At 43.2% G+C, this 21238-nt stretch overlaps 1 protein-coding gene across 1 annotated transcript; it reads right to left on the reverse strand.

Annotated features, from left to right (window-relative positions):
- Positions 1-14235: 14235 nt before the first annotated feature.
- Positions 14236-20542, reverse strand: LOC134040472 (globoside alpha-1,3-N-acetylgalactosaminyltransferase 1-like). Its single transcript, XM_062486423.1, has 9 exons — positions 20295-20542; positions 18033-18068; positions 17869-17907; positions 17643-17702; positions 17316-17369; positions 17058-17090; positions 16662-16796; positions 16438-16570; positions 14236-14871 (listed from the first exon to the last, which is right to left on the reverse strand). Exons 1-9 carry the CDS (start codon positions 20354-20356, stop codon positions 14317-14319), a joined length of 1107 nt encoding a protein of 368 aa, XP_062342407.1. The 5' UTR covers positions 20357-20542; the 3' UTR covers positions 14236-14316.
- Between the last annotated feature and the right edge of the window lie 696 nt (positions 20543-21238).

Genomic DNA, 21238 nt, shown 5'->3' on the forward strand with positions numbered 1-21238 from the left:
GGGGGGACCCTCAGACTCCCCAGCAGATTTCGTCCCCCCCCAATGCTGACTCCATGGCTATGGCCTACTGTGTGTCAGGTGTCCTGTTTTGTTTTCGATCAAGTCATTCATTCAAAAAAAATCTTAAGACTGCCTTTTCAATTGCACCTTTCCGTTAACGCAGAGAAACTGCATCTCCAAGGAACAAAGTCCTTGTGGTCTTTGTGGGACAGCGTAAATCGCAACATCGACTAAAGACAAGCCACGCGTCAAAATACACACAGGACAAGACTATATTTCGTAAAACAGTTTATTATTTTATTACAATCTTAATTTAATCAATTCGGTGGCCAAACACAAATCGTTTAATGATAAATCATAAACTATTGCAAATCCGGCAACGACGTAAGGTTTTTTTTTGTTGCAAAAGCATTTTTTCTTGATTTTCCTCTGAAGCTGGTGAGTTTACAAAGACATCGTAATTTCTACATGTTGAAACCGAAATGTATGAAAATATCCTTTAATAAAACTAGAGAACTTAAAATTCGTGGAGTATTCGATCATTCAATAGGGTCAAACTCTAACATTAAGAAGAAAAGGATTTAGGTATAACATGGTTTTATATTGAAATGCAAATTATCGTTCAGATTAAATAGCCAAATTTGAAAACGGATTCTATTTAGGCTATCGATTAATTAAACTCGGTTAAAGACACTCACGGATTTATTCTGACATTAGTAAATGATTTGTTGGTGAAATTACCATTACCTGTGGTTTCAAACCAGTGTACTGTAGCTCACTGCAACGCTGTAGCCTACGCGAGACACTACACAAACATCTACACAGCTGTTTAGGAAGTCAAACGGCGACAGAACATGTTCGGCACTCCCCTTACTTAAATCAAAAGTCTATCTAACTACTAACCTGAACTTCATTGCCACAGCCTAAACGTTGTCAATCTGTTCATGAAAATAATTAATTTCAGCCTAAACCGTACAACGGAACGTTAAATCCAATTCAACCAACGCAATCGCTACCAAGACGAACACAGCAGTAGTCTAGTACTGTACCGTAGTAGTACAATTTACCGGGGCAGCTTCTCCACACAGGACTATATCGCATTTTGCGTTGTTACTGACAATGATCGCTACCAGTGAGCTTTTTTATGAATGAGCGATTTTCCACTAAATAAATGTCAAGCTTTTTTACGTTTTGGGGGGCATATTTTCAGTTAGCAGATGGTACTGTTTGAATCGCGATTCCATCTTCTACTGCCGGGTAACGTCGTAGAATAATTTTCAAAGGGGGTTCTTTATTAATGAATGAATGCAATGAGTAGGCTAAATGCCTGAAAATATCACGAGAAGGGAAAAACTTAAAATGACGTTTAAGTCATAGAGATTAGGTCAATTTTTACACCGGTCTGCCAAATTTATTCGTTTTGATTCAACGATGAGGCAGCCTCTTGCAGGGGAAATGAGAAGACATCTATTTCATTCTACACTTCACTCGTATTTTCAGTTGTAAATGAGCAGCAAAAAAAAAATGCTTTTAAATCTATGTAATCTTTATAAATAATAAGTATGCATTTTTATATAAAATATACAGAAATATCAGTTGTAAAAATGTCATTCAAAAACGGACCCCTGTGCAACCGACGCAAGCAAGCAAGCACTCTCTAGTTTTCAAATACAACAGTTATTAGACAATTATTATATCCAATTACAATTTCTGGCTGCACAATTTGGATTGAGACATTGATTGATGTTGCAAGTTCTGTTCATTCTTAACTTACTATATTTATTGGGTTTGTCTCCGAATGCATGCTAGGCTTTTGCTTCAGCAGTCAGCCAACGATGCTCGTGCTGAGCGCCTGCTGCTGTGCTGACGTCACAATGCACATAGGCAGGCAGGCAGGCAGGCACGTGTGTCGTGACTGTGTGTGACAGAGGAAGTAATTTATGTGTAATTAAGAGGGGAAAATTCATTTCGCTTCGGAGTCACTAAACTAAATATGTTCCGACTCATTTAACTCCTGTGCTGAGACAGTGTGGATGAAGAGGTTTTACCTCTACACACCACCTGAGGGCTGCAATACGAATAATAATCCACAATTAAAATCAACTAACGAAACATATCTAATTCTTTACATGAAACATAGGCCTATTTGTAAGATTATTTTGATTTAAATTGTAATACTACAATTTAGCTATATAAATCCTTTCAATCCCTGCTGGTTTCAATCTTGAGTGTGGGGTTACTCACTCACTGTTGAACTGTGATGTGAAGGCTGGCAGAAGAATGGTGAGTTTACACCAAAACTCTGAAGGATTTTGTTTATCTTCCACTCTGTCTGCATAAGTAGTACGTGACACAGTCTGCAAACCGTCCAGCAGAGGGTAGTGCAACCTCACATCTCAAACTAGATCTCACATTAACACCACCCTGAGGTTTACAGTTTTTTTCAAATGCTTACACACAAATTCCTTACTTTTCACACAATTTCTGAAACCTGACACTCAAACACCACACCTCAAATCTGCAAAACCATACGCACATTTTGGGCCTTTGACTCAGTTTTCAATTTCATAAAACACAACACACAATTCTCCACGTGACGTAACACACAACATTCTAACAGGAAGCATCTTGATTTCCTTTTTGAAACACAACCATGATAACAGGTATGTAACAATCTACTGTAATGTACACATGTTCTAATGTACACATAATAGCTGTTTCAGCACAACACACGGTATACTACACACAAACATATATTTTAGCAGCCATGCATCCATTGACCGCAGTGCACTGCATGATTGGTCACAGTCTGGTGGATTACTGTATCATACTGTGCAACAGTACAGTGACTGTAAGAAGACATTCTGACAATATTGTAGAAAATAGTATATATTACTGTATGCTACAGTTCATGGAACACACAGACACACCATTCCGTAATCACCTTTTTCAAAATTATGTTTGGTTTCTGTCCTACTACACTCTTTTGTACTGTGTAATACTGTATTCACAACCACAAATGCTTATAGTAAAAAAATAAGTTTGATTTCAATCTTGTTTTCGTGTTTACCATGAATTTTTCATCATCTCTGCCATTTACTTTCAATCTTGTACAGAAATGTACAAAGGAGCTCATGAAAGTAGAGCTTTAGGTTTTGAATAACTGTTTGTATATGATATATCCAAAAATGTAATATAATGGCAAAAGTGTTTGCAACATGAGACAAATGTTTGCTTTTGAGGCGTGTTTGTGATATTTTGAATGCAGTGCTTCATTTTGCAATAGAAGCGAGGCATTTTAATTGGATTTGTTGTTGGATTTGTGTGTTAAGTTTTGAAAAAAAGAGGACAAGTCAAAAAAAATTGTATAAGCATTTGAAAAAAACTGTAAGAGTAACAATGGATGATCAGTGTTAAACCAGCTGGTCAAAGATTCCAGTTACCCTATCGGAGCATCCAAGAAATACATTCAGAAATAGGATGTTTTCGTAATAATCAGACCAGAGTTTGGCGAACAGCAAATAATTTAAGACAGGGGATTCATGAGAAGGAGGAAACCCAGAGGAGGAGGAATCCACTTCTGTTCACAGATTCCTGCTCATGTGCCTGAATACGCCTGTTTATTTACACCCCACCTATGAACAAGACTTCCACCCAGCGTACTAATCCCTGAAAACTGAACTGCCTGAACGGCTTCCACAAGATTATAGAAATGTGTGCAAGTCCAGGGCTTGCGTAGGATACACTCAGTTGAAACAGTTTATGACATCACGTCCCTTACCCTCAGTTGAAACAGTCTATGACATCACGTCCCTTCTCCTCAGTTGAAACAGTTTATGACATCTGTGGAAGAAATTGGGATTTCCTGTGTGCTTACACTAATCACTAATCAATAGAACTAGTCATTGGATACTAGTTAGTACGTTTATCATGTAAGCTTGCTATTAATAACAGTATATTGTGTCTATGTGTCAGGTTAATAGATGTTCGAGGTCAGGAGAAAGTACTGGCTAAACGGTCCTTGTCATGACTACAAGGAGAGCTCCAAATATGAACTCTCTAGTGTGAGAGTTGTCATGTGTTGGGAGCAGTGAATCTTTATCTCTGAGACTGTTGAAACGTCATTCCTGCCTGACTGTCACAATCTATGTTTACATTCTTGTGCCCTATTAAAGATGGTCCTTCGGCTTTCGGAGCGGAGAGAGACCTGGTTGAGACCTAAGCTTGGTGTTGTGTTGTCATTTATGGTCAGAAGGTTTTCTCTCCCAATCTGCAGATTGATAAATACTTAGTAAAATCCAGAACTCAACTGAACTTAGTCACTCCGTTTATGAAGAGACGGACAAAACACTTTCTTCATCAATTGGCGTTGTCGAGCAGCAGGATTGCAGAACCAGATCCAGGAGAGACCCATGGCGGCACCAGTGTAAAGCAGAACCCGTGACGCGCAAAACCAAAAGGTAAGGGGATCCTTTTTCTAAAACCCCATTCACGGACTGCTTTATGCTTGGTGCGCCTGCTGTCCCTCTGCGATACTGGTAACGTAAAACATTTAAGAACCTTTTTTTATTGTGACATTCAGTTGGGAGTCTGGTCTTAGCAGACCCGAGTCTGCTAGGCCTCAACAGGAGGAAGATAATATTAGAGTTTTGGTTTAGTAAATTTGGGTCATTAACTGACTTGCTATTTTTACTTTGTCTTGGTCAGAGTCTGTAAACTCTGATAGCGTACAAGAACTCTGGTCACGTGAAGTATTGGAAAAGTATGTAAAATAATCCATATTCTTGATCTGTGGGTAAGGATCTGTTAACAGAGAATATGGTTTTACGGAATACAGACCAGGGGTGAACCAAACAAAGAAATGTATATGTTACCTTTTGAGAGGCATGTTTAAAGCTGAAAACTTTAGTTGAACAGAGATCTTATTGGGACCTTTTTATTTTGGGTTGAATTGCAACTGTATTAAGTTTTGTTGTAGGGTTTTCTCTTTTTGAACAGAGATCTTATTGGGACCTTTTTTTTATTTTCGGTATGAATTATAACTGTATTAAGTTTTGTTTTGGGTTGTCTTAAGACCAAGCACAGTAGGTGGGCGGTCATAATGTATTAGGGTCAAAGGCTTTATGCGAGAGACCAACTTAAGGGTAACGTGGGTTTTAAACAAGTGAGGGATACTTTGACAATGTAAAGGGACAGGTAGGATTTTAACTGACAAACTTGGCATTAAATGATCAGCGAGGGACACAATCAAATACTGAGGGAAAGATAGACTGGCAGTTTATTGATCAGCTCGTCTCTCTTAAGCACGAATTGTGGTTATTTTGTTACTCATGACGTAACGGAGTTGTGGAAATTATTGTAGGCGCGTTCCCAAGTTGAGGTTTTTTGTATGCGCGTCCCATGATTGAGCGCCCGGAAGGCGAGGATAGTTTGGCTTGAAAAGGCCATATTTGTAGTTCACTAGCGAGTTATATTGTAGTTCTTTTATTCTTCTATGTGCTATGTGACCGTTTTACATTGCTATGTGATTTTGTGACTGTTCTAAAGTGCTGTGTGATTTCTTGCTGCAGTAAATCAATAGAGTTGGTTTCATACCGTTAGGAGATTTGTTACAGATAGCCTACGTCGTAATTCAGTATGGGTAGTTCAGCTTCCACTACGAGAACGATAGAGACGTTGTTACCTGCGAACAGTCCAGCCAGATATATGTTTGAGCTACATGGAATTCAAGCAGTGTCAAGCATTGAGAAATGGCATGCGTGGACAAATCATGACCCGACACATTGTTTTCCGTTGGAGGGAACGTTTGACGTAAAAATATTGGAGAGTCTAAAAGCGGTTTTGAAAGACAAGGAAACAAGTCGGACGTGTAAACAATTTGTCAGCTGGCCAATGTTTATGATATGGTTAACTGAAGCTACGAGACGACGTGGCATTGGCTATCTTGAGAAAATACGGTCAGATCAAGCTAAAACTGATTCTGATAGAGAAGCTAGGAGTGAGCTGGAGCGTCTTGAGAGACAGAGACAAGATGAACAGAAACGTGAGTTAGAACGTTTCGAGCGAGACAAACAAGAGGCTGCTAGAATTGAACTAGAGCACTTTGAGAGACGGAGGGTCGGGGAGTCAGTGTTAAGAAGTGATCAGACCGAACAAAGTCATAGAGTGAGGGAATTCGAGACATTGCTTGCACAGGCTAACATGAAGCCTTGGCCAAAACAAATTGTGAGGAGTCAGTAGTTGTGAAACAGGCTGAAGGTAGCGCTCAAGGGAAACTACTACCTAAGATTTGTAGCCTATTTTCCGACGATGATGATGATGTTGTTGCTATGGCTGTGGCTATGCAGAGGAGAGCCAGAGACAGGGAAAATGCATTATTAGGTGAAGCAGCGGGCCAGGTGCAGCCAGCGCAGAATCTACCAGAAAAGGTTGAAGGGTTACTTGCTGCTACAAGCACTACTGCAGATGTGATGGATCTGGCAGACTTAAGCACAGAAGAAACTCTACTGCTGATGAAATTGAGACAGTTGAGCAAAGACCCACAGCGACATACAGAAAGGGTAATCTCTAGAGGTCGGGGTTTGCGATCAGCTCGGGGTTCACGTCAATCAAGCAAAGAAAGAGAGCCCCATACACATCAAACACGAAAGGTGTGTAATACAGACCAGTTGGACCCACCAGTGCCCATGTACCCTATGCGAGCTTATCCAGGTCCTGATGCAGTACAGCCTATATACCTTTATCGCCCGTGGTCAGTGACTGAGCTGAGGGAGCTAGGAAAGGGTTTCCCTGACATAAGAGAAGACCCAGGAAAATTTATAAGAGAGCTGCAAATAACTATCAATGCACACAGACCTACTTTTCTAAATTTGAATCAATTGCTAGAGGTTGCACTCCAGCCTGGAGTGTTGAGAAAACTGAAAGCATTGATTCCAGATGAGGATGACGTAGCACTAGTCTGGCCTGCACCAAACGCTGAACTCGATAATGGAACATATGAAGCACTTAAACGCCGTTTGATAGCTGTGATACCAAAAATGGGAGTTGGTGTTCTGGACTGGAGCAAAGTGTATGATTGTAAACAGAGGAAAGATGAGGAACCTACAGATTACCTGGAAAGGCTTACTAGGATTTTTGACAAACACTCTGGGTTTACAGCTGCCGCTTCCCCTGTCCCACTTTGTCATGTGTTCATGTGTGGATTGCTCCCTGAACTCCAGGTAGAAGTTAAGAAACAGGTTCTGCATTGGGAGAACAAAACTGTTGATATGATTATGGATTATGCAAAGCATAATTTTACTTTAATGCAGACAAATGCAGGGAAAAAAGTTGAGAAACTAATGGCTTTACAGATAAGCTCTTTAGAACAACAGGACACAGGATTCAAAGGGAGGGGCCGAGGCAAAGGTAGAGGAAGAGGGAGAAACTCGAGGGGGGGGAGACGGGATGTTTGTCGACGCTGCAAGAAGAAAGGTCACTGGGCGAGGGATTGCCCTCAGGCGCAAGTGCAGTTTGGTAATAACCCCCAGCAGTCATATGGCAACCTGTCCCCCTCTAACCAACAGTATCGCCTTGAGTACAATGGTTTCTCACAGTCCCAGAATCATCGCCCCCAACAGAGACAGCTGACGTGGCATGATGTTGAGCCGTTTGAGCCGCCTCAAGGTCAGAACCCACAACAACAATAGGGAGGCCTAGGACTCGAAACATCAACATGTATGCCGGTAGTAACTGTGTCTAGTGATAATGAACCTATGATAACGTTGAGAGTGGAAGGCAGAGACCTTCCTTTTCTGATAGACACAGGGGCAACTAGATCTGTTATTGCAACACAAAACTATCCAAACTTTCCAAAATCAAGACAAACAGTCAATGCAGTGGGAGTAGCTGGGATTCCTGTTCAAACAGTGGTTAGCAAGCCGTTAAGAGTTGATATTGGTCCATTGAGTGATGAACATGCGTTCCTTTTAACTACAGGGTGTGAAGTAAATCTGTTGGGAAGGGATTTGTTATGCAAACTGAATTGTGACATTAAATGCACTACTGATGGAGTGTTCTTATCTATTCCTCAGGAGAAGGAACACTTGGCCTATCACATTCTGTATTCCCATACAGCTCCATTGGTGGACTGCAGAGATAGTTCCGACTTGTCCACCACAGATGCGTCCTTGCTAGCAGCTGTGCCCGAGCAGTTATGGTCTGAGCATGCAAATGATGTAGGACGCATTAAGAACGCTATCCCAGTTGTAATAACTATAGATCCCAGAAAACCTTTGCCGAACAAACCACAGTATCCTATTAGTAAGGAAGCAGAAAAGGGAATTGAGCCAGTAATTGAATCATTGTTAGCACAAGGAATCATTGTACGTTGTAAGAGCAAATGTAATACCCCAATTTACCCGTTGAAGAAGGCCAGTAAAAACACTTGGAGGTTTATTATGGATCTGCGAGCAGTCAACGCATGTGTTATCCCAACACATCCTGTCGTGCCTAACCCAGTTACGATACTCAGCTGCATTCCAGCCGACACAACTCATTACTCAGTAATCGACTTATGTTGTGCCTTTTTCTCTGTTCCCATTGCAGAAGAGAGCCAGTATCTGTTTGCTTTCACATTTCGCCAGGTCCAGTATAAGTTTGCAGTTCTGCCACAGGGGTACACCGAATCACCCACGTTGTTTAGTCAAGCATTACGAGAGGACCTCCAGGATGTCACCTTAGCAGCCGGCTCTACTCTGGTGCAGTATATTGATGACTTATTGATATGTTCTACGAATCTTGCCTCCTGCCAACAGGACACTATTGCTGTGCTTCAGGCACTGGCTGAGAAGGGCCACAAGGCCTCAAAGGCAAAACTGCAGTTATGGTCTGAGGAGGTCAAGTATCTGGGCCATACACTCAAAGGTACAGAGCGACTATTGACTCCTGATAGAGTGGAGGCCATCCGATTGATACCGAAGCCTAGAACACCAAAACAACTCAAATCTTTTCTAGGTTCAGCCGGGTATTGTCGTCAGTGGATCCTTGATTATGCTGTGTTGGCTAGACCTCTCCTTGATTTAATGAAGGGCCAGACTGATACTCACTTGTTGTGGAACATTGAAGCTGATAAATCATTTGTATCTCTCAAGCAGGCTTTGGCCCAGGCGCCAGCTCTCGGTCTGCCAGACTACAGCAAGCCATTCACACTGTACTGCCACGAGGCCAAAGGGTTTGCCCAGGGTGTACTGACCCAGGAGCATGGTAATCTTAGGAGGCCTATCGCCTATGTGAGTTCTTCTTTAGATACTGTGGCAGCAGGTTTCCCCCCGTGCTTACGAGCAGTCTGTGCTGCGGCAACATGTGTGGGAGCAACTACAGATATAGTGCTGGGGTCGCCCTTGGCAGTGATGGTTCCTCACGCAGTAAGTGCTCTTCTGTTACGCACCAAAACTCAACACCTGTCAGCCACCAGAGCCACAAAGTATGAATTGATTTTGTTGACTCAAAGTAACATTACGATCCATAGATGCTCCCCATTGAATCCAGCTTCATTGTTGCCCACCCCTGATGATGGTGAACCACATGACTGTGAGATGGTAGTCGATAAAGTGCTAACACCCAGACCTGATTTGTTTGACAAACCTATGGATAATGCTGAACTTGTGTTGTACGTAGATGGATCTTCGTCCCGAGCATGGGATGGCTCCCTAAACTCCGGATATGCGGTCTGCACGGACAGTGAGACATTCGAATCTGGTAAACTATCTCCACAATGCACTGCACAGCAGGCAGAGTTGTTTGCGTTGACAAGGGCATGTTGTTTGTCAGAAGGCAAGGTTGTAAATATTTACACTGACTCGAGGTATGGATTTGGAGTTACTCATGATTTTGGTGCCATATGGCGAGAAAGAGGTTTCATTAACTCCTCAGGTGGAGCAATCAAGAATGGAAAGATGATTGATAATTTGTTATCTGCAATACTACTACCGACAAAGCTAGCTATTGTTAAGTGTGAGGCTCATACTAACAATACAGATGATGTTTCAAGAGGAAATGCTAGAGCTGATTTAGCAGCAAAGGCTGCGGCCAAATCCTCTGATGTGTCCCAGGTCTCTATTTTTTCTGTGTCTCAGCAACCGGAAACACACACTCCCTCTCTTCATGATGTGGCGGACCTTTGAGCCGCTGCTGATAACACTGAGAGGGATGGTTGGTTATCCATTGGCTGTGCGAAAGATCCAACTTCGGCAGTGTGGAGCCACCCCGACGGCCGCGTGGTGGCGCCACGTGCATTGTTCCCTTGGTTAGCTCGCATGGCACACGGCTGTGCCCATACGAGCAAGGGGGGTATGGTCTCAATAGTAAATACTGATTGGTTTGCACCTGGTTTTTCCACAAAGGCTGAGCAACATTGTGCTCAGTGTCATACCTGCCAGCAGCATAATCCCGGAAAGGGACCAAAGAGAAGAGACGCAGCCCACCCGCCACCAAGTGGTCCTTTTATGCATTTACAAATTGATTTTATTCAGATGAACAAGTGTTGTAATTTTGAGTATGTACTTGTAATTGTTGACATGTTCTCGAAATGGGTAGAAGCCTACCCATGTCGGAAAGCTGATGCTACCACAGTAGCCAAGATTCTCATGAGAGATGTGATCTGTAGATATGGGATCCCCACAAGACTGTCCAGTGATAGAGGTTCACATTTCACAGGTCAAATTGTTCAGGAACTTTGTAAAGCGCTCCAGATCAACCAGCATTTCCACTGTCCCTACCACCCACAGTCTGCGGGGGCAGTGGAGAGGCAAAATGGAACTTTGAAAAACAAACTAGCCAAGATATGTGAAGAGACTGGCCTAAAATGGCCTGATGCACTCCCACTAGCTCTTATGGCCATGAGATCTACTCCCCAGAGGAGGAATGGACTTTCTCCACACGAGATAGTTTTAGGGAGACCAATGAGATTGCCAGTCTCTCCCCCACTATCATTGAAACAGATGGATATCCACCAGATGGATGATACAATGTTAAACTTTTGTTATGCCCTAACTAGAGCAGCAAGGGTTGTGCATTCACAGGTGAAAGCTGCCCTGCCTGAACCCGCTGGAGAGCCATGTCATCCCTATCATCCGGGAGACTACGTGTACGTGAAAGTGCACAAACGGAGGACTGCCCTCTCACCGAGATGGACCGGTCCATACCTGGTTCTCTTGGTGACTCGCACAGCGGTGAAAGTGGAGGGTCGGCCGACATGGATCCATGCGACACACTGCAAAACGGCCCCTCCACCGAACAACACGGTGGAGGGTCCCAACGGAGAACCAGGGGCCAGTGGAGGAGCAGGTGCACCTCCAAATGGAACCTCCTCCAACTTGCCATTTGTCTCATCCCCACTGGGTTACTCCTCCGGGAGTACACCAAGGCTCTGCTCCCGTTCGCAGCGGCTGATCCGGGAGCAGGTTCCAGTCCAGCGGACCGATTTGAGCCAAAACCAGGACCCCGCCATCCAGCACTCCAATCCAGGGGCGCCGAGAAGGAGGTCCCAAAGAGCACCCACCCGGAGGTGTTGAAGACGTCGAAAGGTGAGTCACATGTGGAGAAAGCCAGAGAGGGGCTGCTGTTGCTACCATGCCTCTCTCCCCCATGTGTGATTCATGAAGCAGATGACAGCACCCAGATGGGAAACCAGAGAGAGGAGCCTGGAGAGGGGAAGACATTTTCAGTCTCCCTCTGGCCTCTACATGAAGCAGATGACAGCACCCAGAACGGGGACGAGAGGATACTGTGGCGGAGGCCCTCGGTTGTTTCAAGGAAACCGAGGCCGCTGCCTGAGCTACGACGAGAGATGACATCCACAGATAAACTGACGCACACACCTGACAGACATTTACTGATACCGGACGCACGAGTCCACAGATATCGCAGACATGAGCCACTACCAGAGTCATTATTACATGCTCCCAAAGAAACTGATTTGAACATTGACACCCATCACCTTGGAGTACACATGAAGACTGAATACTTTGCCAACACCTTCCTAAAAAACGCCAAAATGACTGCACGGAAAATGAGAGGAAATGGTTCTTGTTGGGTGTGTGGTATGATTCCCCAACACGCAGGAACCTATCCTTGGATAGCGGTCCCACTCTCTAAGGCAGATATGTGTGAGATCTGGAGGTGGCCTTGTATTGGGTTAAATGTGAAAAATGTTACTGTACACAAGCGACATATTCCTAAAGGGGTTACCTATTCACCCCCATTGTGGTTAGCCTATGCTCCACCTGCTTGGTTATGTCTGACTCATAACGGGACAGGGAGGGCACTGGGGAACAGCACGTGTAATCATACTGTGTCTACATATGCTTATACAAATTTGTCTGATTTGCCTGTTGAAGGTGAACCGATAAGTATAACAACAGATCAATTTTTGGTGCCTCATGCAGCTAACAATGGCACCATGTGGGTATGTGGTAAGAGTGCTTATTATTTCCTGCCAGCCAACTGGTCAGGAACATGTTACCTTGGGTTTATTGTAGGAGCCCTCAGACCTGTAGATGGGTTGCCTCTGCACCCCTTGCCCAAACATTGGTGGCACCGCCACAAGAGAAGTATTATTAATGCAGATGCTAAGAAGCTGGGATCACATCACGTGGATTCAATAGTACACAGTCACTTTTCACGTTTTTCAGCTGCCATTCTCCCTGTGTATGGTGTTATCACTGCCTTTAGAGATATTAGGAGCTTAGCAGTAGGGTTGGAGTCCATTGGTAATGAGACAGCCGACGCCTTAACTGCGGTTGCTTCTGAGATGAAGGCCATGAGGCAGGTAGTGCTACAGAACCGTATGGCACTGGATTATCTGTTGTCAGCTCAGGGAGGTACATGTGCTGTGATAGGTCATGACTGTTGTACTTTTATCCCAGATGAATCTGCTAATATCACAAATATGGCTGCGCACATTAAAGAGATCATTTCAGATTTGGGGGAACCTGAAGCTTGGAATTTTGCTGACTGGCTGACTTCCTCTGTGGGGGGTTTCTTTTCGACTATCATTCAAATGGGAGTCACTGGATTGGGCATGTTAATCGTTGTTGTGCTGATTGTGGGTTGTGCTTGGAAGATGTGTACTGCCTGCTGGGTACAGTGCTGTGCAGTGGGCTCTCGTAAGGCTGCCAGTAAGATTATGGTAGCCCAAATCAAGCCACAGACAAAAGCAAGCAAGACTGATGATTACTTTATTGCCCTGGGAATGATTGATATGTCGGATATGTAATCTCAAGTACCAAGTGACTATTTTGCAAATGTAATAAAGATGGCCATTTGCCTCCTTCTATTTTCCAACTGATATACAATACTGTGTGCAATCTGAATAGATCTGTCCTTAACCACAGATAAGTGAACAATAATTAAAGATAGTGGTTACTTTATTACTTTTATACTGTTTGAAATAATCTGAAGTTATGAACAGTGTTTGATCTATACCATGCTGTGTTGAGCTCATGAGAGCATGACCCTTGGTTATGTCCAGGAGAGAAATATGCCTCTGTTTTCCTGTATCATTGACTTTGTACTTGTCACCTGATAAAGTACTACCTAATACTTCTTCAAATCCTATAATCATGTATACTGTGCTGAGTAGTAGCAGATAAAGTATTGTTTGATTGTTAAGTTTTGAAATGTTATGAAACTTGTTTGTTGTGTTGACGTTAAACGTCAAAAGGGGGGACTGTGGAAGAAATTGGGATTTCCTGTGTGCTTACACTAATCACTAATCAATAGAACTAGTCATTGGATACTAGTTAGTACGTTTATCATGTAAGCTTGCTATTAATAACAGTATATTGTGTCTATGTGTCAGGTTAATAGATGTTCGAGGTCAGGAGAAAGTACTGGCTAAACGGTCCTTGTCATGACAAGGAGAGCTCCAACTATGAACTCTCTAGTGTGAGAGTTGTCATGTGTTGGGAGCAGTGAATCTTTATCTCTGAGACTGTTGAAACGTCATTCCTGCCTGACTGTCACAATCTATGTTTACATTCTTGTGCCCTATTAAAGATGGTCCTTCGGCTTTCGGAGCGGAGAGAGACCTGGTTGAGACCTAAGCTTGGTGTTGTGTTGTCATTTATGGTCAGAAGACTGGTTTTCTCTCCCAATCTGCAGATTGATAAATACTTAGTAAAATCCAGAACTCAACTGAACTTAGTCACTCCGTTTATGAAGAGACGGACAAAACACTTCATCACATCACATCCCTTCTCCTCAGTTGAAACAGTTTATTACATCACGTCCCTTCACCTCAGTTGAAACAGTTTATTACATCACTTCCCTTTACCCTCAGTTGGGCCGGAAGTCAGCATAGTTCTTGGCCACCCCTGAGAAACGAATGATCTTGACATGCTTGCTCCGGCCAGCCACGTCCTGCCACAGGTACTCAGGCGACAGCAACTTAGACGGCTTGTTGTACGTAAAGTACCTGTTCAGGTGGCTCTCCTCTTGCCACGCTGCCTCGATCCCATTGGCCGTGTCCGCCTCAAAATTCCGACGGCAGATCTCTGCCATGGTGCGGACATCCTCCAGCAGTCCTCCGAAGACGGCGCCTCCGTAGTAGAAGTCTCCCTCCCCAAAGGGGATGTAGGCCCGTGACTCAGGACGGCGTTCGTACGGAAGGCTTCCTCGCTCCGTAGCATAGTAACCTGGGTGTATCGTGGCAACCAGTCGACCCAGAGCTTCCACCCCAAAGTGAGCGTGGAACTTGGAGTCGACGTCCAGACAAAAGATGTAGTCAGCGTGACCCCTGATCGTACTCTCGATGGTCGTCTGGATCATCTCCATCCTGCGAGCTGAAATCTCCTGCCAGCGGTTGGAGCTGGGCACCTTCAACACTCTCACCTAAAGAGAAGGAAGAGGAGTGGAGAAGGATGAGTGGAGGAACAGGAGAATCTAGAAGGACTATTACAGTATTTTTACAATCGCTATGACATATTTTTCAATACATTTACATTACATTTATGCATTTAGCAGACGCTTTTTTCCAAAGCGACTTCCACGAGAGAGCTTTACAAAAGTGCATACTTTTAATAAGTTTCCTAAACTCTGACACAGTTAGCAGTGCTGGCTATACAATTAACACATTTCTTGTTGCTTTGACACAAAATACATAAAGTAAACACAAATTTAAACTTAAACTTGTTTTACACACAAGCTCAACCAAGACCAAAACAATCAATTTTTACTGCTGTTGTAGAAAACAGACGTCCGTAGAAGGTAGTAGAAAAAAGGCAAAATATCTTTCAACGGCTCAAGGCAGCTTGATGGTTTATTTCGGCAAGGCAGATGTGCGTTCACAAACACATACAGGAAAAGACAACTCTTGATGCCCCAATACTCTTATAGACTTACGTTTTATAGACTAAATGAGAATAATCCCCCTGCCCTGTATAATAAGGGAATCGGACTAGTAATCATAAGGTTGCAGGTTCGATTCCCGGCCGTGTCAATTGACGTCCTTGGGCAAGGCACTTCACCCTACTTGCCTCGGGGAGAATGTCCCTGTACTTACTGTAAGTCGCTCAGGATAAGAGCGTCTGCTAAATGACTAAATGTAAACACAATATATAATTTACATTACATTACATTTTAGTCATTTAGCAGACGCTCTTATCCAGAGCGACTTACAGTAAGTACAGGGACCCCGAGGCAAGTGGGGTGAAGTGCCTTGCCCAAGGACACAACGTCAGTTTGCATGACCGGGAATCGAACTGGCGACCTTCGGATTACTAGCCCGCTTCCCTCACCGCTCAGCCACCTGACGCCCATAATCCATATACTGTGAGACCTGACACATTGACTAAATGTTCCTGTGAAAAGAGGACATGTTAGTGTTTGGTAGACATGGTGTATTGTTTAGTGTATTTTTGTGTTATGACAATTAGTGTTTGAGTTTAGTTTACATTGTGTGATTTTGAGCATGAAATTAACTCTTTGCCAATTGTTTGTCGTAGGTGTGTTGGTGCGTTAAGAGTTTAGGAAACTTGTTAGAAGTCATGAAAAAATTGTCATAGCGATTGTAAAAAACTGTAATCAAACTAAGAATGTTACTTCAGCCTGACAGCTTAAGTACGTACAGAGAAGAGTCAAAATTGCCAAAGTGCCCTTAGGCAAGCTTGACGGAGCGTCTTGAGATGATGGAGGAAACACCGCAGGGCTTTTTTTTTAGATATACGTGTGTAAGACAGCGGTGGATGTCCGGTGGAGTCAGGTGGCTGAGTGGTTAGGGAATCTGGATAGTAATCTGAAGGTCGCCAGTTCGAATCCCGGCCGTGCCAATTGACGTTGTGTCCTTGGGCAAGGCACTTCACCCTACTTGCCTCGGGGGGGGGGGGGGAATGTCCCTGTACTTACTGTAAGTCGCTCTGGATAAGAGCGTCTGCTAAATGACTAAATGTCCAGGCTTACCCGTCTCCCTTCCGCCAGGGTAACATTTGGAACGTCTCCAGGTCTGTCAGTGAATATGTAGTAGTCAACCTTGTAGCCAACCATGTAGTGCTTCTCTGCTGTGTGCAGGAAGTCCTTCAGGAAAAGCACGTACCTGACAGGAACATTTAGAGACCCCTTGTTTTTCTTTAGGAAAATCAAGCATTTTCAACATGATTGGATTTCATAATTTTTGTTCCACCTACTTTCCTAGAGCAAAGACGGTTGTTGCTATGGTGATGTCCATTTTCTTGTAGATGCTGTCCAGGACAACAGAGTCAAAGACCTCGTCCCAGACTATAGGAGCCATCCAGGGGGTCACGGAAACCACATCAGTACGACTGGAACACGCACGCACACACACACACACACACACACACACGTTAAAATGATTGGTTTGCATGTGCCAATGGGTGGAACCAGAAGAGCATGTAGTTTAACAAATTTCAATTCAACAACATGATCCTCGAAAGTGCTATAGTGTACCTGGAGGAAAGCAAGCAACAATAATATATTTCACAGCGAGTACAAGCAGTTAAATCAGTTAACTGTCTCGTACAGCTTGTACGAGCTGGCATGAGGCCATGTTTATCAACACTCACCCTGACACCACACTGGGCTTCTTGTACAACAACCTGCAGAGACAAGACACTGTTGGGCGGACAATGACACAAATTGCCACCGTGCAAGACTGCCACCGTGAGCGTTGACTCAATCTTGTGATACGTTGTGACGGACACACAGGCTCATTCATTCTTATGAACACACCCTGAAAATAAGTCAGGTGTTGTATTTATAGTGTAAATCAATGTATTCACATACATTGATCTGAAAACTGTCTTTCTGCAGGGATAACATACCCCTGTGGAAGGACCTTGTTCTGTGTCTTGGAGGGGTGATGGCTGGACAAAGTTCTGTGAAATAGAAGACAAGGTTTTATAAAGGCTTGTAAAAGGAGAATATTTGTTATTTAAATGATTTTGAAAATGGCAAATAAACTTCCCAAAATCAGTAAAATCATTATGCTTACAAATGTTCAAAATATGTTCATATGTCAAGTTACAAGCTAGCACATTTTTATTACAAGGTTGCAAATTCATTTTACAAGCTTGCAAAACTCTTTTTTCCACATTATGGCTTTTCAAGCAGTGTCTTTCAAACCTTCAGAGATCTGGCACTATTCTCACCTCAGAAGTAACAATCCGCAGGTTGTATTGTCTTTAGCATCATTATCATTAAATATGTCACTAAGGTTACAGACAGAAACACAGTTAAGTAGCAGACACCATCAACATATTAAAATGCCTGCATACATGCATTATCTGTACAAAGAATTTCACAATCATTATTACAATTGTTGTTAACCCATTGTCACATCATAGAGTAATTGATTACATTAAAAGGTATACTAACCTTTTCCTGTTAATAATACCTAAATCATGTAGGACAGGCCTATTGGAAAAGACATAACAGTACAGTAGAATGTTATAAACTTTATAGAACCCAAGACAAACAGACTGACAGTCAGTCAGACAAGCAAACTGATGAGTAGGCAGGCAGATAGACAGTAGTATTACCTGATGCTTTCAGAATAGAAGCAGGCATAGACGAACCTGTAGACAGATGGGGTACAGAAGAGAAGATCAGTGGTTATTGGGAAAGACTGCTTAAACACAATCCACATACCGTACTATGAATGAGCGGTTAGGGAATCGGGCTATTAGTCAGAAGGTCCCTGGTTCGATTCCCGGCCGTGCAAAAATGACGTTGTGTGCTTGGGCAAGGCACTTCACCCCTCTTCCCCCGGGGGGAATGTCCCTGTACTTACTGTAAGTCACTCTGGATAAGAGCGTCTGCTAGACTAAATGTAAATTCATCACACCCACTGTGCAAACACACCGTGGTGTAGTCTACAAAAACTAAAGCCTCATGAATGGAGCCACAGTTAGTCATGCATCTCAAATGGAGGGCGCTGGTTATATGTAAACTTTTACTTTGTCTTTAGTTTCGTGGACGCCTAATCTGAAGTGATGTACAAATAGTGTATGTAGAAAGCTGTCAGAAAGATTAATCTTTAGTCGGTGAAGAAGTTAAGAAAGCTTTATTACTTGCGGCCGGCCCACAAGGAGACAAAACATCAAAGGCCATGGTGATACAGAGTTAGTCTGTTAGCTTGCTGCTAACGCCGCGCTCAGCAGCCATGGTGTTACAGAGTTAGTCTGTTAGCTTGCTGCTAACGCCGCGCTCAGCAGCCATGGTGTTACAGAGTTAGTCTGTTAGCTTGCTGCTAACGCCGCGCTCAGCAGCCATTAGTTCATACACAGGCATGCAACTGTCACATGGCTTTTCTTTCTTTGGCTCTCTTGCATAGACCTTGCGTGCATGTGTGCGTGCGTGCGTCATCAGCTCTGGTTGAATTTCTGGTTCTGGTGTCCTATCTCCTCCTACGTCCTTTAAACACACAACCCCGGAAACATCCTGTAGTCTTAATCTGTAACACATTGCTCACCCTTCCCCCCCCAAGTCAGGTGGGAGTCAAGAGCCGGCTCTTCTGGCTCCCGAACGGCTTTTAAAAAAATTAACGTTTTAACTATGAATTTGACTATGATAGGTGTGAAATAAATTTGAATTAAATTATTAAATGAAATCATACTCTACCTTAACCACAATGGCCGGGTTTCCCAGATTCGTTAAGAAGCTCTTAACGCTAAGAGCGTTCTTGGAGCGTTCTAAGAGCGTTCTTAGGAGCGTTCTTAGGAGCGTTCTTAAGAAGCTCATAGCGTTAAGAGCTTCTTAACGAATCTGGGAAAGTCTTTAAAAATGTCTTTAAAAATGCAATGATTTGTTATGGCTGTCTGTCTCCTCCCAGTTTCGACTACTCGTCTAAGTGAGTGTGTGTGAGTTGGCTCGGCCCTACCTCATGCAGTATAATTGGTTGACACCGCGTGTATGATTGACAGGAAAAGACTGAGGATGATCGTGTGCGCCTTTAGGCTTACAAGTATTTTTTTGTTGTTCTTTGAATTAGTAAATTATTTTAAATACAATTAAAAATAATGCAGCCACATTCTTAAAATGCAAATGCGTAACGATTTGCTTCCATAGTCATACAGGTTGTTAATCTATTGGACAGAAAATGTGTGAGGGAAAATCACTTCCTTGTCACGAACAACAATGGAGCAACAGCAGCGTATTGCGATTGAAATACCCAGAGCCCGTCTACGGAGAGCCTGTCGACTCCCTATTAAGCCCCATTTCGTCCGACGAGCTACCACTTTCCATAGAACATCACGCACTTTTATATAGGCTATTGATGCCCACGTTTTTTCAATTTCAACCGACATTGGTACACTGTGCAATAATGACCCTGTATTTCAGTATATCACTAAATAATTTGTCTCTTGTCTCTGCCAAGTGTCAACATACATTGTTGACACAACATCCAGGTCCAGCGAATCATACCGTTATTTAACCATTTTTAAAGCCGTTATTTAAACCGTTATTTAAAGTGTTAATTGTTTATGACGTTTACACAGTGCATTTCACGGGTCAAACTAGTTTCACCATTAGGCAGATAAGTAACCCAGAAACACCCAGGTTGCTCATGTTTCAACTTGTCTATGATTGTCTACAATGGAGAGGGTTTAGCTCAGTGGTCACAGTAGGCCTGTGTGAAGCTTTGGATAAATGCGTCTGATAAATTAAGACATGACATGACATTTTGGTCACCTACCTTGGTATACACACATGGAGAGAAGAGGGTGAGAGAGCTTTCTCAGTCACGCAAATTAACCGTTAAGAGAGAGAGGATCATATACCATGAAACTGCGTGTACTCACAGTAGTAGTCCGCCTGTCACGCACAGGCTGTAAAGCTTCATGTTGGGTGTAAAACCCAGCATCTTTCCTCCTTGTCTCGGTCCACGGAAACAGTCCTCTCTTCCTATTGTCAAAGGCTTGTGTGTTGGGCACAACCAAAATAAGATTTGTTTGTGTTAGTGAGTTCCCGGAACTCAGCTCTCCCCAGGGCATAGTTTATTGTTGTCCTGATTACATTGACTACCGATTGCCGGGGGTGTAGTTAAAACTTCAGCCTTCTGGGCGTGGATATAATGTTGCAATAGTAGGGTGGCGAGAACTCCTCCATGTGTGGCTTAACTAGACAGCAACCTTTGTCCTGCTACTCCAGTGGCGATTTCTTTCTGACTGCAAGAAGAAGACTGCAAGAAGAAGAAGCTCGGCTTCCCCTAAAAAATAATGAATAGGCTACTTAGCCTACTATTGTGTTAACATTTTAAATGCGTTAGAACACGTTCATCTCGAAGATGAGTTCGTCAGATACATATAGGCCTAGCAGGTAGACTGACTCGATTTCCTTCCAATACTTTCCTGTAGCGTCACAGTGCATTTCCCTGTTGAAGCCTGGCGTCCATTGACTTGGGGCTGTCAGAGCCCGTCTACGGAGTTCCACTCGCGGGCGAGTGCAAAATTAACGGGAGTCTATGGAGCTAAACGGATAAGTAAAATCGAAAGAAATCGAAAGATAAACTGCTGCACCTATTTCTTGGTATTTGCTTGGCGAAATTGCCAGCCAATTTTCATCATACATTTCATAGAATTATACACCACATTTCTTGTTTCAGTTTAACCTAACTCCCACATTTCCTCCTTCAAGTTTAATATCGTTTCGTTAGATCACTTTGATTCAGGGAGACTGAGGTCTGAACTGAAGTCCTGTATTCAGATCAGGACTTGCAGGTGTCAAAGGATCCATAAGAAGCCTT

This window comes from Osmerus eperlanus, chromosome 2 (genome assembly GCF_963692335.1).
Source record: "Osmerus eperlanus chromosome 2, fOsmEpe2.1, whole genome shotgun sequence".
In the NCBI taxonomy this organism is placed as follows: domain Eukaryota; kingdom Metazoa; phylum Chordata; class Actinopteri; order Osmeriformes; family Osmeridae; genus Osmerus; species Osmerus eperlanus.

Coding starts and splice junctions, on each gene's coding strand:
- LOC134040472 (XM_062486423.1), bottom strand. CDS start 20,356: ATGCTGGGTTTTACACCCAACATGAAGCTTTACAGCCTGTGCGTGACA. Junction 18,069..20,294: donor GTGACAGGCGGACTACTACT/GTGAGTACACGC, acceptor ATCTGTCTACAG/GTTCGTCTATGCCTGCTTCT. Junction 17,370..17,642: donor TGCGGATTGTTACTTCTGAG/GTGAGAATAGTG, acceptor TCTATTTCACAG/AACTTTGTCCAGCCATCACC.